Consider the following 13,505-nt stretch of genomic DNA (forward strand, 5'->3'; position numbering starts at 1 on the left):
CACCGCCTTCCGTAGTTGCAAACCAAGATGGACAAGTCCAAAAATGCCAATTTTCTCTGTGATGTAGAAGAGACTGGCCTTTTCTGACCTTCCCATTCTGTGACTAATGCAGGTGTCGAAGAAAATGTTCACGTACAGCATGAAGCTCAGCGTGACCAAAGAACAAGTATTATATGCTTTTCAGTGAACGAGACCTTTAATACCGTTTTCACTGCGTGCACAAAGAACCTTATGGGGATTTTCCCTCCAGTTTAGGTTTGGTGCAAAATGGCAAAAGCACCATCATCAGATTCTTTAATAAGACGCATCTTTGCTTAAAAATGTAAACTATATTAAGTTCGGAGGAAGTTCAGAAAGACGATTTAAATTCAATTAAGTTTCAAAGAGGCCATAAAACAGGAAGTAAAGAGCCTGCGACTAATGTGGGTAATTCACCAACTCAACTGTATAAAAGGTCTGCTGTTGTGGAAGGCTGTAAAACATTTACTTTTCTTTTTTAGAGAGTGTGGGTGGTTTGTGACATGGTATATAATCTATATAGAGCTTTTACAGATATGCATGAGTTGAAATCTCCTCTGAACAGGTGTTTCTGAAGTCTCACCTGAGACTAAATTAGGGCTGAACAATTTTAGAAAATAAACTAATTGCGATTTGTTTTCTTCAATATTGCAATTGCGATTTAATTTCCAATTTTCTTCTCAAGGGGCTTTTCTCATTTTTCAACCAACGGAAGCAAATGAAGATCTATGTTACTTGTACTGAATATAAACAAGTTTATGTATCTACATATATCAACAAGTTTATTTGTCTACGCATACGAGAACACTCACAAGTAAAGACAACATCTTGTATTTGAAGGTGCAATGCTTTGCAGCCAGGAGCACATCCCTTGAAGGAGAATAGGTTATTAGCATCAACTGTGAAAATTTATTTGCAGGAAAGAAGTGTGTCCCATTTACTGAAGTCTTTTGTGTTTAGTTTTTGACGTCTTGTCCATGCAGAGCTTCCGTAGTTCAGTTACGTTCACAGCTGCTAGCCAAAACTCAGTGGAGTTGAATTAGTTTTCTAGCTTTACTAAAATGTCTGTCTACAGGTGCTGGCCAGTAAATTAGAATATCATCAAAAGGTTGAAAATATTTCAGTAATTCCATTCAAAACGTGAAACTTGTACATTATATTCATGCAATGCACACAGACCAATGTATTTCCAATGTTCATTACATTTAAATTTGATATTCATAAGTGACAACTAATGAAAACTCCAAATTTGGTATCTCAAAAAATTAGAATATTCTGAAAAGGCTGAATATAGAAGACACCTGCTGCCACTCTAATCAGCTGATTTACTCAAAACACCTGCAAAGGCCTTTAAAAGGTCCCTCAGTCTTGTTTTGAAGGCACCACAATCATGGGGAAGACTTCTGACTTAACAGCTGTCCAAAAGACAATCATTGACACCTTGCACAAGGAGGGCAAGACACAAAAGGTGATTGCTAAAGAAGCTGGCTGTTCGCAGAGCTCTGTGTCCAAGCACATTAACAGACAGGCGAAGGGACGGAAAAAATGTGGTAGAAAAAAGTGTACAAGCTCTAGGGATAACCGCACCCTGCAGAGAATTGTGACGACAAACCCATTCAAAAATGTGGGGGAGATCCACAAAGAGTGGACTGCAGCTGGAGTCAGCGCTTCAAGAACCACCACGAGGAGACTCATGAAAGACATGGGATTCAGGTGTCGCATTCCGTGTGTCAAGCCACTCTTGAACATGAAACAGCGCAAGAAGCGTCTCGCCTGGGCCAAGGACAAAAAGGACTGGACTGATGCTGAGTGGTCCAAAGTTATGTTTTCTGATGAAAGCAAGTTCTGCATTTCCTTTGGAAATCAAGGACCCAGAGTCTGGAGGAAGAGCGGAGAAGCACAGAATCCACGTTGCATGACGTCCAGTGTAAAGTTTCCACCGTCAGTGATGGTGTGGGGTGCCATGTCATCTGCCGGTGTTGGCCCACTCTGTTTCCTGAGGTCCAGGGTCAATGCAGCCGTCTACCAGGAAGTTTTAGAGCACTTCATGCTTCCTGCTGCTGACCAACTTTATGGGGATGCAGACTTCACCTTTCAACAGGACTTGGCACCTGCACACAGTGCCAAAACCACCAGCACCTGGTTCAAGGACCATGGTATCCCTGTCCTTGATTGGCCAGCAAACTCGCCTGACCTTAACCCCATAGAAAATCTATGGGGTATTGTGAAGCGGAGGATGCAATACGCTAGACCCAACAATGCAGAGGAGCTGAAGACGACTATCAGAGCAACCTGGGCTCTCATAACACCTGAGCAGTGCCACAGACTGATCGAGTCCATGCCACGCCGCATTACTGCAGTTATTGAGGCAAAAGGAGCCCCGACTAAGTATTGAGTGCTATACATGCACATTCTTTTCATGTTCATTCTTTTCAGTTGGCCAACATTAGAGAAACAAACATTTTTTCATTGGCCTTTAGAATATTCTAATTTTCTGAGATACCAGATTTGATGTTTTCATTGGTTGTCACCTATAAATATCAAAATTAAACGTAATAAACATCGGAAATACATTGGTCTGTGTGCATTGCATGAATATAATGTACAAGTTTCACGTTTTGAATGGAATTACTGAAATATTTTCAACCTTTTGATGATATTCTAATTTACTGGCCAGCACCTGTATACTCATTTGATTAATGACAGTTTTTACTTTTTATTAGACTCCAAATGTAATAATTTGGCACGTTCCTAATTCGTAATTTGTAAGAATCTATTCGGCAATATTAGCATTAGCATCCCTATGGATTTTTCAGTGTATATTAGCATCGTGCTAACCTCTCGCTGCCAGTCAAATCGCAGCCTTTGCGATTAGAAAATCTCCTTTTGTCACATCGCAATTTAATTGCATATGCAATCAATCGTTCAGCCCTAGTCTGCATGGGATTTACGCTACAGGCAATTAGGCAAAGAAAAGAGTTCCAGTTCGCAAAACCCCATCAGCAAGCCCACGCATCCCTGCCAGCCTCTATCCATGTCCACAAGCCAATGCCCACTGGTCCGGAAAAGCTGCAGTGAATGGAGATGATCCACGAGTCCCCCCACCCCCAGAAGCCCGTTAAAGCTGTACATTCTGCACACGCAGCTACATTCCTGATGGGGGTTAAGAAGGTCGGAGCCTTGGTGATTTTTTAATGCAGCATCAAGTCTGTCAAGGTCTGAATAAACCACCATTATTCAAATGACAGCCTTGATATCCATTTCTTCAGATGCTGGAATATATTTCACATATGGGCTGTATAATATCACGTTTCATCTTGGTGATGAAAGTTTTACTTTCGCAGAAAGTACGAGGGTCCCGTTATGACGTCTATGTCTGGGAAAATAGTTAAAGTACAAAGAAGAGAAACGGATGAAATGTGCCACTTCAATTCATCTGGAACGTCAAAGTGAAACAATCCTTCAACCCCCTCAGAGCTGATTGTAACAGCATCCTCTTTAATGGTTTACCTTAACCAGACAGGGGGCTTTCTTTAACCGTCTGCATTCCTTTATCTGGCTAACGACATCTAGTCATCGCCTCGCACAGACAGCTCTGCCCCTTAATTACCACCCATCCATCAGCAGCAGGAGAGCTGGGTCTGTCACACTTTAACAGCAACTTGTTCATGAGAAAAATCAGTCAGCTGCAACTGAGTCTTTCATCTTAGCATTTGTGAATTTGCACAAGCTGGAAAAAAGCTGTAGAGTGGCCTTTAGAGGAAACTTAGACAGAATTTGCATGAGGGCGGCACACGTCTTCCTCAGCCAAAAGCCGCCTCTGGCCAAAGCTAAAGCTAAGGGATGGACGCAGAGGGAAAAATGCAACCATTGAACAAGTCGGTATCCTTCAGCCAATGTTGAAGCCCAGAGCCAAATGTGCTCAGTAGAGACGAGAGGAGGGGGAGATGGTGGGTTGAAGGCCAGAGCAGACAGATACAAAGAGGTCTTGTGTCAATGTGCGACTAAAGATTATAAACACTAAAATAACAAGCAATCTGAGTAGCCTCTATCGTACAAGGTCAGCACGGCTGGCTACACAAACCAGGTTGTCTGGGATTCTGACAAGTTCTGGTTTGATGTTCAGGGGTTACAGCTGTATGAAGGGGGTTGGCTGAGCTCCACAACCACACAAAGAGCCTCTCTGCCAGCAGAGCGTGTAGGAGGGGAGTTCATTTCGCTTTCAGATTGCCTCTCAAAGCTTCTACATTTCCTCTTTTCCTTCCTTTCTAGCATTCTTTCCCTTTACCTCTGCGGCAGACGGTGTTTTATTCAAGCATGTTGTCTTGGGTAACCATCCAGCAGCCAAAAAACAAACAAATCACTTTTCAGAGCTCCATCTCACAGAAAAATTATTTACTGGATAAATTTAAGAAAGATCACAAAAACATAAATGAACTGATCTTACCTTCCCCCATTGGGCCCGGGTGAAAACCAGAATGGGAGCCCTCTGGCATGGCACACAAATCTCTGGAGTTGACAAAACAAAACACAATTACTCTGACATGATCCAGACATTTAACTTACAGTAAATACAGTGACGTGATGTTTATCTTTCTCAAACATTTGCGTTTTATTTTGTACTCATCGTCTTCTCTGAAATGCAAAGCTAACTCTGCTCTTGCAGAAATGGGGAGTTCTTCCCATCCTGCTGCCCTGTGCTGGCTCAGGCTCGCTGCTTTCTAATGCAAAGTGATGTCTCTGGGCTAACTGATGCTAATCAGAGAAGAAGGATGTGAAGTGAGTCCAACAGAAAAAAAAACTGTTTAAATCCTAAATATGCATCATTTGTTAGAATAAACTTGTAAATGTTCACAATTTGTTTGTATAAACGTGTTTAAAATCCATGAAACACCAAATGAAATCACTTTTCACCAGTATACCCAATAGGGATAACTGGTTCAACTCCATTTTCCCATATAGGAGCACTGTTCTTCCACTTTCTCACAACTCACAGCAAACCAACAAAATGCAAGCTAACTCGTTCCAAAGTGATCCCCGACGAGCCCCGGGCCCTTTAAAAAAAAAATCACATTCTTGGGTCAGCTAGATCTGAAGGGCAGAAATTCTTCAGGGATTAGGATGGTCATTGTTCCTAGCTGGATCTGCAGGCCACTGTGCCGAGCCGACAGCCGGGCCAGCCGAGGCCAATCGAAGCTCGCTTACAGGAGTTTCTCCAATTAAGATGTGCAGGAATGCAAGGATAGACGTCACGGAGCTGGATGTGGGATTTATAGGGCTCGTTCAATGAGAAACCATTTAATACTTGTTCTTTTCACATCACAAGCATGTGGAGCGTGAAATGTTTCTTCAACTCCCATCGCCTGTGTGAGCCACAGAATGGAAAGACAGGAAAACGATTGAGTCGGAAAAAGCTAGACTCTTCAAAGTCACAGGAATAATTAGCATTATTGACCCCACCCACCCACCTAGCCTTGGGACAGGCTGTACTAATTTTGCAGCCAGGAAATAGAGCACATCTTGGTTAGTAGAAGCTAACCATTAGCAAAAGCAACTCCACAACATGGCGAAACACGTTCGAAACCTTTTTTGTCGAGATAAAACATCAACATGCATTTTTTAACTAAGGAAAGAAGAGTGAACAAAAGCAGCCCAAGAGTTGTGTTGCCATTAGCCAATCAGATTCACCATTTGCATATCATGAATATTAAAAAGACTCCAAATCTTGTTGTTTCTAATCCCCATTCATCTGACAAACTTCTACCCCCAGAAACAAGAGCGCTAGAGCTTTTTCCTCAGACAACCACTCAGACTTTTCATACTAGAGATCACAGCAAATGTGTTAAAAAAACTAGTGAATCAGAGCTTCCCTGCTTCACTGCAGGACAGGCTTATGAGCTTTGCCTAATGACACTATTATTTTTTAACAAACAAATTACAAGAAATACAAATAAAACTTTGAGCTTATGCTCGGTCTCATCTATGCTACTCACCTATAATGTGACAAACTTTACATGTTACATCTCGAGTCATGAGTTTTTCAATGTGTTCATTTTTTAAATGAATGGAAACAGAGAGAAGTGTTTGAACTTATGTCGGTGATCTAATAAAATCCTCTGACAATCCCACCTACTACGACCTCTAAGTGACCCAGCCTAATGACCAAACCGTAACTATGCTAATCTGCTTCAGGTCATTGAGAGCCTAGACCAGGAAGAATGGGCTCAAACCTTGAAACCCCACAGACGTCTGGGTCTTAAAATGTTTTTTATATGTCTTAAAGTCTGAAAAATGTTTGGGTTATGGCTTTAAAAGCCGATTTAAATCACCTAAAGGAACAGAAAAAAATACAGCATAACTCATTATGTTTCAGGTAATATCTGCTCTCGCATGGCTATTTGAAATGCTTGTTTTCCTAAGGACAGGTTAGGACCAAATCTTCAATCCTAAAGGAAAACACTGCACACAGGCTTACATTCATGCCATGCTGACCACATGTGCTCTAACTAAATGCTATTTCACACAAATGGGGAGCTTTTGGTTCCCACAGCTGATGACTGCATTACCCGCAGCATGAACCTCCCGCATGGGAATCTGCAGCTTGCCCCTTAATTGAAGACAGATGCCACAAAAAACTATCTGATGGTTATAAAAAGAGTTATTTCTCTAAGACCAGCTGATAAACTTCCTTGTTATTCTACATCCACGGTTTTTTTTTTCCACAGATTCAGGCGGTCAAAGCCTGAATTCTTCTCTTTAAACCAGGAGTGGGGAACCCTGGTCCTCGAGGGCCGGTATCATGCATGTCTTTGCTCCAACTCTTCTGATTCAGCGGTTGATTCACCTGTTCAGCAGCTCATCAGGCTCTGCAGAAGCCTGTTAATCACCTGCTGATTGAAATCAGGTGAGTTGAAGCAGGGTTGAAACTAAAATATGCTGGATACCGGCCCTCGATGGACCAGGGTTCCCCACCCCTGCTTTAAACAAAATAAACAGCTGATTAGGAGAGGAGCATGTGGGCCAACATGCATCACATGGAAATGTTACAAGCATCACTTTAACAAAATATACACAAGTTTGTTTTTTTATTTGCTTTGCTGCTCAATCTACATGGAATTCACTACAGAAAGATCTAAAAATCAAGGATTTGGTTTCCTTGAGTGGATTTAAGACTCTGATTAGGTCATTGGAATCCAGACTATCAGCGTGTTCATGTTTTAATTGAGTTTATGTGAAAATGTATTTAAATGTGAATGTATTGATGTTGTCACTTGTGCTGCTGCTCTGTCTGTCTTGGCCAGGTCTCCCTTGCAAAAGAGATCTTGTATCTCAATGGGACCAACCTGGTTAAATAAAGGCTAAATAAATAAATAATTAAACCACGATCTTCAACTTGATGTGTTATAGGGAAAGGGTCGCTCCGGAGGAGTGTCTGAAGATCAGGTTAGAAAAGAAGTGAAACCAGTGTGTGTGTCTACAGAGGAAAACACCACTTCTCAGTTTACAGAGATGAGACACTTTCCCTGTCTCTTCAGGAAGACGTAAATCAGGATGTTATATCCAATTTAACCAAAACAAAACCAGGGAAACATTTTGATCTATGCTGCTGATGGTTATTGAGACAATGGAAGACAGGAAATCCTGGATATTAATAGCTGTTCTGCAGATATGTTGGAACTATCGTCTATACCAGGGGTGTCAAACTCATTTTAGCTCAGGGGCCACATTGAGGGAAATCTAGGCCCAAGTGGGCCGGACCGGTAAATAAAAAAAAAACTTCAGATTGTTTTCTTTGTTTTAATACAATCAATATAAAACAAGGCTGGAGCCTGAGGACAGTGTAGTACAAGTACAACACCTGACGTGTACTTGAAAATTTGAAAAAAAAAAAAAAATCCCTTAGTGATTCAAAGAGCTTAAAGATCACATGGCTAGATCAGTTTCATGCAGCACTTAAAGTATATTCGACTCATTTTACTTTACATCTTTTAGCTTTCACCAGCACATCAATATCAGAAGTCACATCCTGAGTGGCGGCCAACTTCAGGATGTGATTCAAGTTCTTGTGTGAGCCTTGAGCGCAGCTTTGTTTTATTTATACTCATTACAGAGAAAACTTGCTCACAAAGATAAGTTTATTTTCACTCTACATTGTAAAGTATGAAAATAAAGTTTACACAACCATCTCGCGGGCCGGATTTTACCCGCTTGCGGGCCTGCGGGCCGCATGTTTGACACCCCTGGTCTATACTGCAACATTGCAGCTGTGAAAACTTTGCTGTATAAGTTGGTCTAGCCACGCTCAATTGTAGCCTCAGCAGGTCTAGAAATGGCTCGTCTAGTTTAGGCTAGGCTAATCACTGCGCTTCGTGTTTGCTTAGCACCATTGTAGCAGAGCTTTCTTCTGTTTTTACAATGACAGAGCTGTGAAAGAGCAAAACTACGACAATGGTGGAGGCTCAGGAACTAAGTTTGTTTACAACTAGGGATGTAAGAAAATATCGATACGGTAATATATCGTGATTTTTTTCCTGCGATATTATATCGACTTTCAAATGCTGTGCATCTAATTTTTGGAAGAATTTATAGGCAAACATTTGTGTAAATATTCTCATATTCATGGTGTTTTTATAGTTTTAAAAATCAATACCAACAATGAATAATTTGTATTCAACTCAACTAAAATAAAATTAGGTTAAAAATTAACCACGAGTAAAATTCTAATAAATTACACAATAAAGTATAGGGATGTAAGAAAATACTGATACGGTAATAGATCACGATATATTTTCCTGCGATAGTAAATCGATTTTCAAAAGCTGTGTATCTAATTTTTGGAAGAATTTATAGGCAAACATTTGTGTATTTTGTTTTCTTTTGGTGCAATTCAAACGCTGACCGCTAGTTGGCAGCAGTGTGCACTGGGTTTTGTTTCCACCACTGAAATGTAAATCCCTCTGTTGTGGTTCAGATACCTCATGTTAAACATGCTATGTGTCAGTGTGAACTGCTTATTGAATATTCCTACAATAAATTCACTCAAAAGAAAATCGCTAATAACGTCTGACTGAATGTATCGCAATTTATCGTGATACATTGTATCGTCTCCCCTGTATCGCGATACGCATCGTATCGCCAGATGTTAACCAACACACACCCCTTTTTAAAACGGTTTTGGTGTTGACTTTAGAGGATTTAAACAATGATTCTATGGTTACATTGTGATTCCTTACTAAATATTCTATTTAGTAAGAGATAAACTATTGTATTTATCCTATGAATCTATAATTAATTCAACAGGTAAACTAGTAGTGGCACATTCCATGTCAAAGAGAGTAAAATGCTGTTATGAGGAGAGGGAGATGTTTAAGTGGTTAGCAGCGGTGTTCAAGCCGATGGCCCCCTCCACGAGGCTACCACAGCTCAGCAGAACACCCATGAGACACTGGAAGTTTGACAGAAGCCCTTTGGGACTTTGTCAGCCAGTTGTGGTGGTTTGGGTTTCACTGAGACACCATCAGTCTGAACGGATGTTTATATTAATGACAAATAAAAATCTAACCTGGACCTGGGACTTTTCAGAGGTCCAAGAGGCAAACGGAGAGCCTTTATTTTATCAGAGCTGGTGGGATGTTTATCTTGTGTGACCCCTTTCTTACCACGTCTACCCTTTCAGAATAAAACCCCCCAAAAGCCTTTCAGCGAGTGCCCTCTTTTCCCACATTACTCCTGCAGTTTGTCGTCTGACACCCAGGCTTTAAGAGACCAGCAGCTTTTCATTCACTGGCGAAAACAATAAACCCGAAGGCCACTCCGTCTCAAACAAATCCACAACCTTGACAAAAGACAACTGACAAAATCATAAGATGTGCCTTTTATTTTCATCTACTGCATTTCTAAGCAGCTAAACTGTGACAAAAAGTGGCGCATTTAAATGAACGCCCATGGGGCATTCAGCCCATATGGTGCACGGATATTTCAGCTGCCAAACTAGCCTTTAATGGCAGAGTAATTGCTTCCCACTGCTGTGAAAGGGAAAAATACCACTTTTGTTTACTCCTCTCATCAAAATGACCCATAAACACAAACATACCTGGTGAGTGAGGTTGGAGAGTGCCATCTGTACGGGCGAGCGACAAATGAAAGCTTTAAAGTTCTCAGAATTGTAAATGGGAGACATTCGGGGGGTAAAAGGTCTTCCATAACGCCCTGCGAGGTTTTTAAACGGGAAAGAACTGGACTGAGGGGTAAAATTAGAAAACGTGTCTTCAAATAGAACTTCAGTGCTCCCATTTAAAGATACGTTACACTGCACTGCAGCAAAACAGCTCCTTCATGACTATGTGCCTTTGGGAACATGATAAAAAGAAAACAAAGCTGGATCTCCTCAGTGTGAGGAATGCAAAAATAACACACAGCACAAACAAACACAATGAAGGATAGACGTTTAAATCTAGAAGTGGAACTTTAGCCGCAGCCTGGAAAAAGTGGAACCTGCAGGTCTCCTGCAAATGTCCCTCAGAAGAACCACTTTAAAAACAAAGAATGAGTCTTAGAAAAGGCTCTAACGCACAGTTTTAAGATGCATCCGCCCTTACATTGTGCAGCTCTGGGGATTTTATCGCAGCTTCAGCATACCAATACTGTTCAAGGAGGAACTGAGGGCCAGCTCTGAGATCCAAGAAACACTTGTGCAGCTTCCTGTCTGGACCACCGATTCAAGAGCGCCAGTCATCACATCTAGGGAACATTTATCAGGGATGAAGCTGAGATGTTATTGTGAGAAAGGTCAGACGAGGTCAAAGAAGCACAAGATGGAACTTTTCAGCTGTAATTGATAGATTTTTCCCCATCCCATTCTCCTTCAGCTGCTGGTGAGGAGGGCTGCTGACCTATAAAGAAGCTGCATTTAAAACCTTACTGTGTCTCTTTGGGGAGCTCATTAGAACAATTAAAATAGCTTGGGCCAAAATCTGGGCGCCACAGGGAGGGGGGGGGGGGGAGGGAAACGATTCAGCTGTGTTAAGATGGTTTATTTAACTTTGGAATTGAAGTGGAAAATCTCACCCACTGGAGAAAAATAAGAGAGTACACCTGCAACATCTGGCCAAAGTTCACTCCAGTGAGAGTGTTTGGTTTGTCTGAAAAACAAACACAACTTATGTGACTGAAACTGCTGCCCAGTAAGGCGGTAAAAATTACATGAAGCAGAAAGGCTCCTAAAACCTGAGTTCGTGGGAAACGCAAGGAGAGAGTGTGTGATGGAAGAGTTTTATCCTCCCAAAGTCGAATTAATGGCAGAAGAATCAGGGGGATTTATTTTAATGGGATTATTGTAACCCTGACAGTTTAATTAGCAACTACATGTGACTTATATTCCTCGTTGATGTGTTTTATCTCAAACACACGAAAGAGAATTAAAGAAAATACAAGTGCGTTTTCATATAGTGCAAAAACAAACGGTGAATGCAAAAAAAATACAACAAACTAAAATAGAAGGTAAGATTTGGTCAAGTTGGCAAATGTATACGTACCAAATTGGCCAATTTCTTCTTTCTCGGCACTGCAGCACCCCCTAGTCAGCCTTTTCTCTCCGGTTTCACGGTTAAATAACTCCGTTAACTCCTTCTTTTACATGTTTCAAGCCGCTCACACAGAAAAACGTGCACGGTGCGCGTTATCCGCTCTCACTGCGCCGAAAATCCAAACGGACTGTGGCGTCATCTTTTAGGAACAGCCACAAAAAGCTGTTGCCTTCACTTACCCTCGGAAATACTACGTCCTCTTCTTCACACAAGAGAAAACCAGCCGGAACGTCCTCAAATACCGACTCCAGGATGCAAAACTATAGAATTATATTATTTTATTTGACTTATTTGAATTTCACCTGAATATTTAAATATGGAAGGCCGTGAACCAGTAGTGTATTTTTAATTAATGTACTTTAGTTCACGAGCTAACTTGAACGCAACCATTACTAGATTAAAGTGAGCAAAATCCCCTTTATTTATTTTCATGATTAATTTTTATTCTTATTTAAAATAAACAAGTAACTTACATTTAAAAAATAATGAAAGAATAAATCATAAAGTCCTTTATTTTTTAACTTTGTCAGATTCACGAGAAGTAAGTGAACGCAACAACACAACGCGTGTTTTTGACAGACGCTTGGTATCAGAGAGGTGTGTTCTCTCATCACAACATCTGGGCTGCTTAATTTCTTCAAGACTGAAACTGTTTTAAACAAGCTGGATGTTGTGCAATCTTTCAGTCAAGGATCTCGCTCACGCAACGCGCATGAAAAACAAAGAGGGTCTTGTGAAAGATAATAAATTGCAACCAAGTCAATTGCTTTTATGAGGGCCGGGTCAGCAGAATGGGAGGCTCACAAAGAATGTCTGATGGCTTCATTGATGGTTGGTAATTTATGTGAGGCTATCTGCTTTGTGGGGCCACTTTGCTCTGAAAATGAAAAGTGACTTTTTGGTGAGACAATGTTCACGATGGGAGAGTCCTCCCAGGTTTGAGTTGCTGGAAGATCATTGTCGCCACCTGCTGGCAATATTTGTTATAAAAACAAGATAAAAGCAAGTCCAACTGATCAAACGTACATAAAATAAGTAACATAACAGATCCCCAAACCTAGCCACTGACTGTGGTTCCTTTGAAGCCAACTGCTGTCAAGTGTGTGATAACTTTAGTATCTCTGTGGAGGAAGTCTAGCCCACTCTTCTTAGTAGAACAGTCTGAATTTAATCACATTAGATGACTTTTTCTTGCACAAGTGGTGTTTTAGGTCAAAGGTCAGACGATTCCCTTTGGGATTTTCAGGTGGAGGGCAGAACTCATAGTTCCATCAATGAGATGTCCCAGATCAGAGGTAGCTCCAGACCATCATGATACCACCACCATGCCTGATTGTCGTTACAATGGTCTTTTGATGAGATGCAGTTTTACATCTGATGTAACAGGTCACGCACCAGAAAGATCAGATTCGGTCTCATCTGTCCACATGACTTTTTTAGTAAATGTGAGGAAACCTTTTATATTCTTTGTCGTAGGATTTTCTGGACAATGAATTCTCCCATGGAGGCTATTCTTGTCCTCCTGACTCTTTATTGTTGAATCATGACCTCTGACCTTAGCCATACACAAGTGAAGCATTCAGTACTTTAGATGTTGTCCTGGATAATTTTATTTAATCAGTAATTTTTTTTAAATCAGCCATGAAAAGCTGCTTTTTGAGATTTGCCCTATTTCATGCTGTCAGATGGGTTTTACGGAGTGATTTCACAAAACGAGCAATACGCAAGAATGAAATTCTGTTGTCAAATTTGGTTACTGCAGCCCCTTTTCAAAACATACTGGTGACTTTCTCACTCCTGTTTGGTGTGTTTCACGGCTGTTGCCAGCTACGGCTCAGTGCAAGAGGAGTCTAGAAGACAAGCAAAATGAGTCATGCAGATGAATACATTTACAGTAATATC

General features: G+C 41.0%; 1 protein-coding gene across 3 annotated transcripts in view; it reads right to left on the reverse strand.

Moving 5' to 3' along the window:
• LOC107392475 (pleckstrin homology domain-containing family G member 3) overlaps nucleotides 1-11,745 on the reverse strand; it is a 37,340-nt gene extending 25,595 nt beyond the window's left edge. Inside the window, exons 1-2 of one of the 3 annotated variants that reach the window (XM_070546676.1) lie at nucleotides 11,553-11,745; nucleotides 4,466-4,527 (exon numbers count right to left, since the gene is read on the reverse strand). In XM_070546676.1, the coding sequence (XP_070402777.1) occupies nucleotides 4,466-4,514 (49 nt within the window). In that variant the 5' untranslated portion in view covers nucleotides 4,515-4,527; nucleotides 11,553-11,745. Of the gene's footprint in view, nucleotides 1-4,465; nucleotides 4,528-10,111; nucleotides 10,590-10,616; nucleotides 10,992-11,552 lie in introns of those variants that run through there. The other 2 variants (XM_070546677.1, XM_070546675.1) reach the window with 2 other exon arrangements.
• Nucleotides 11,746-13,505: the final 1,760 nt, after the last annotated feature.

Source organism: Nothobranchius furzeri, chromosome 18, assembly GCF_043380555.1.
Source record: "Nothobranchius furzeri strain GRZ-AD chromosome 18, NfurGRZ-RIMD1, whole genome shotgun sequence".
In the NCBI taxonomy this organism is placed as follows: domain Eukaryota; kingdom Metazoa; phylum Chordata; class Actinopteri; order Cyprinodontiformes; family Nothobranchiidae; genus Nothobranchius; species Nothobranchius furzeri.